Source organism: Echinops telfairi, unplaced genomic scaffold (assembly GCF_000313985.2).
Source record: "Echinops telfairi isolate 266 unplaced genomic scaffold, ASM31398v2 ScPeMD7_655;HRSCAF=1070, whole genome shotgun sequence".
NCBI classification, from domain to species: domain Eukaryota; kingdom Metazoa; phylum Chordata; class Mammalia; order Afrosoricida; family Tenrecidae; genus Echinops; species Echinops telfairi.
This window is the reverse complement of record NW_022104553.1, coordinates 16,547,771-16,550,710: the sequence shown is the minus strand read 5'-3', so window position 1 is coordinate 16,550,710 and position 2,940 is coordinate 16,547,771. Positions and strand designations below refer to the sequence as shown.

The 2,940-nt window shown below is 65.1% G+C and overlaps 1 protein-coding gene across 5 annotated transcripts in view; it reads right to left on the bottom strand.

The window, feature by feature from the left end:
• Positions 1 to 343: 343 nt before the first annotated feature.
• The window catches only part of ZNF787 (zinc finger protein 787), a 13,418-nt gene continuing 10,821 nt past the window's right edge, over positions 344 to 2,940 (bottom strand). For all 5 annotated transcript variants that reach the window (XM_045292349.1, XM_045292348.1, XM_045292346.1 and 2 more), the window contains one exon: positions 344 to 1,992. In XM_045292349.1, the coding sequence (XP_045148284.1) occupies positions 920 to 1,992 (1,073 nt within the window). In that variant the 3' untranslated portion in view covers positions 344 to 919. The remainder of the gene's footprint in view (positions 1,993 to 2,940) is intronic.

Sequence of the window (2,940 nt, the reverse complement as noted above, 5' to 3'; positions counted from 1 at the left end):
TTGTCTCTGAGGGTGGCTGTGGGCTGGGACACACGGCCCTTGGGGCTGTCCTAGATGCTGAAGGAACTTAAGCAGCTTTTTCAGGTCAGTGCCCCAGCCCTCACGCTGACAAGAGGCTCCCTGGGCTATGAGCCTGAGCTCACGTGGCCATGCTGGGACAAGGGGCCCGACCAGCCCTCTGTGGCCCAACTGCTGTTGCTGTTCCTGCTGTGGGTCAGGGTCACATTTGAATCTGTACAACTGCTTTTCCCTGCGGGTCAGGTGCCTAGCCGGTCAGTCTCTTGGGCAGTGGCTCCAGGTCACCTTTTACACCCTCCCAAACTCAAGAACCACACGGAGCAGGGACAAGTGGATAGTGCCATTTATTGCCACAGCCCTCCTGCTCCACCTGGCCCTCTGCAGGGCCGGTCTGCGGCTGTGTCCCTTGGCCACCCCAATCCAGGAGTGGGCACGGGGGGAACAGGAGATGGGCACGGAGGGCCGGAGAGGACTCACAGGGGAGAAAACATGGGGGATGGAGTCGGGGCGGGCATGATTAAAACGAAGTCTAAACGGGCGCAGGGCCCTGCCAGGGGACGGCTCCACACAGAAAAGGCAGGTTCTCTCCAGGCCAGTGGCGTGGGGAGGGCTTGGTGCGCCCTGCTCGGTGTCCATTGTCCCTTGGTCTCCAGTTCTTTCAGGCCGAGCACCCAGGGAGAGGGTGGGCCAGGCGGAGGGACAGGGCTTGGAGGGTGGGCGTAGTCCAAAAGGAGAGCTAAGTGGGCCTAGTGCCCCTCCCCTAACTCCTCACTGCCCACAAGGGGCAGTGTGGGGGTGCCGGGCAGGTACCAAGACCCTCTGCCCGTCTCCCCTGGGTCTCTGGATCCCTGCCCAGCCAAGGGAGCCCGAGGGGCCTGCCCATGCCCCCGGGCCACCGCCCCTACCGTGCCTCCCCTCGGCACTCGCTGCACCTGGCACCCTCCTCCTCCTCCTCCTGGTCACCCTCCTCCTCCTCGCCGCCCTCGCGGTAGAAGCTTTGTCCGCAGATGCTGCAGACAGCGGGCGCACCTACGGCATGGACCAGCTTGTGTCTCCGCAGCGCCGCGCCCTGCACGAAGCCCTCCCCGCACTCGACGCATATGTGCGCAGGTTCCTCGCCCCCAACCGCCCCGGGCTCGTCCGCATGCTGTGCACGCTGGTGCGCCAGGAGCGCCGCGCCGTGCCCGAAGCCCTGGCCACACTCCAAGCACACATAGGGTTTCGGGGCCGGGGCACGCCGCGATCGGGGCCCTGGCGCCCGGGGCCCCGCCTCCATCTCCATGGCCGCAGCCGCCGCGCCCTCCCCAGCCGCTCCCACCACGATGATGCCCTCGCCATCGCCCACGGGTATGGCCAGCTCGCCGTCCGCTGCCGTGGCCTCGTCGGGCGTGTTGGCAATGCGCACGCTCGCCGCCAGCACCTTGGCCGCCACCCCGGGCCCGGCCAGCTCTGGGTGCAGGCGCAGGTGGCGCGCCAGACTCTTGGGCTGGCTGAAGCTGCGGCCGCAGCGCGGGCACACGAAGGGCTTGAGGCCGGTGTGCGAGCGCCGGTGCTTGGCCAGGCTCTTGCTCTGCGTGAAGCTGCGGCCACAGTCGGGACAGGCGTAGGGCTTCTCGCCGGTGTGGATGCGCTGGTGCTGCATGAGGTTGGAGCTCCAGCTGAAGCGCTTGCCGCACTCGGAGCAGGCGTAGGGCTTCTCGCCAGTGTGGATGCGGCGGTGCTGCACCAGGTGCGAGCTCTGCGAGAAGGTCTTGCCGCAGTCGGCGCAGGCGTTGGGCCGCTCGCCCGTGTGCGTGCGCTGGTGCCGCGTCAGCTTGGACCAGTGGCTGAAGCTCTTGCCGCACTCATTGCAGATGTAGGGCGCCGGCGGACGCGAGCGGGGCGGGGGGCCGGCTGGGGGCGCCGCTGGGGGTGAGGACAGCTTTGTGGGGGGCCAGCTAGGGACGTCGTCGTCATCCATGATGAGGATATCCACTGCAGGTAAGAAGGCGAGAGGGGAGCAGACTCAGAAGTGGGGCTTGGGAAGGGCAGGCCTGGGCCCTCCACCAGCACCCAGAACGCAGGATCGCCCGCATGCCCACCTGAGGGCTAGTGCCCCAAACTCTCAGGCCAGTGGGACCTCTAGGTTGGCAGCAACCGTTGGGCACCGGAGGCCCCAAACCCTAATCTGAACCAAAGGCTCAGCATGGGTTTCCTCTGGAGCAGCTGGTGAGTTTGAACCGCCAACCTTGCGGCTAGCAGCCAATGCCAGATAAACCGGGCTGTGCCCCATGCCCTGCTCTCACACGAGTCTGCTGGCTCTTGGGGCTGAGAGCCCTAACCTGACACCAGTGATGGCTATGGCGGCTGGCCCCGAGGGTTTGGACGTGTATTCTCACTCATGACTGCCTTTGGATCACCTGCACTGTTCAGGAAGTCCTGCCTGACACCCACCGGAAGGGGAGTCTCGTAGAGGGGGGGGCCTGCAGAAACGGAAGTGGACCACTCAGCAAGGTGGATAGAGGCTGAGAAGTAGGCGCTACAGGCTTTTTTTGGGGGGTGGGGATAGGGTACAGCAGGATTTTTATCACCCAGTCTGCTGCACTGCCTGTACAAAATGCACTGTGGTTCCAGGACCTTAAAGCCCCAGCAGGAAGTGGAAAAGAAAGGGCTCTCTGCAGGGCCAGGCCGGCCTCAGACCCAGGAACGCGCCTGGAGCAGACGGGCTGGGGTCAGCTCAGGCTCATCCTATCCGGTGGATCTGAGGCACTGGCTTAACAAACGTGCCACACTCGTGCTTGTGGCCTTTGGTGTGGGTTCTCAGTGGCACACGCCTGCGAGAGTTCTGACGACCAGGTGGAAGAACACAGAGGCGGGGTTGTTAGTGGAAGCTGCAGGGACCCAGGGAGCTGGGTACGTGCCCTGGATGGATGGACAGGCAGA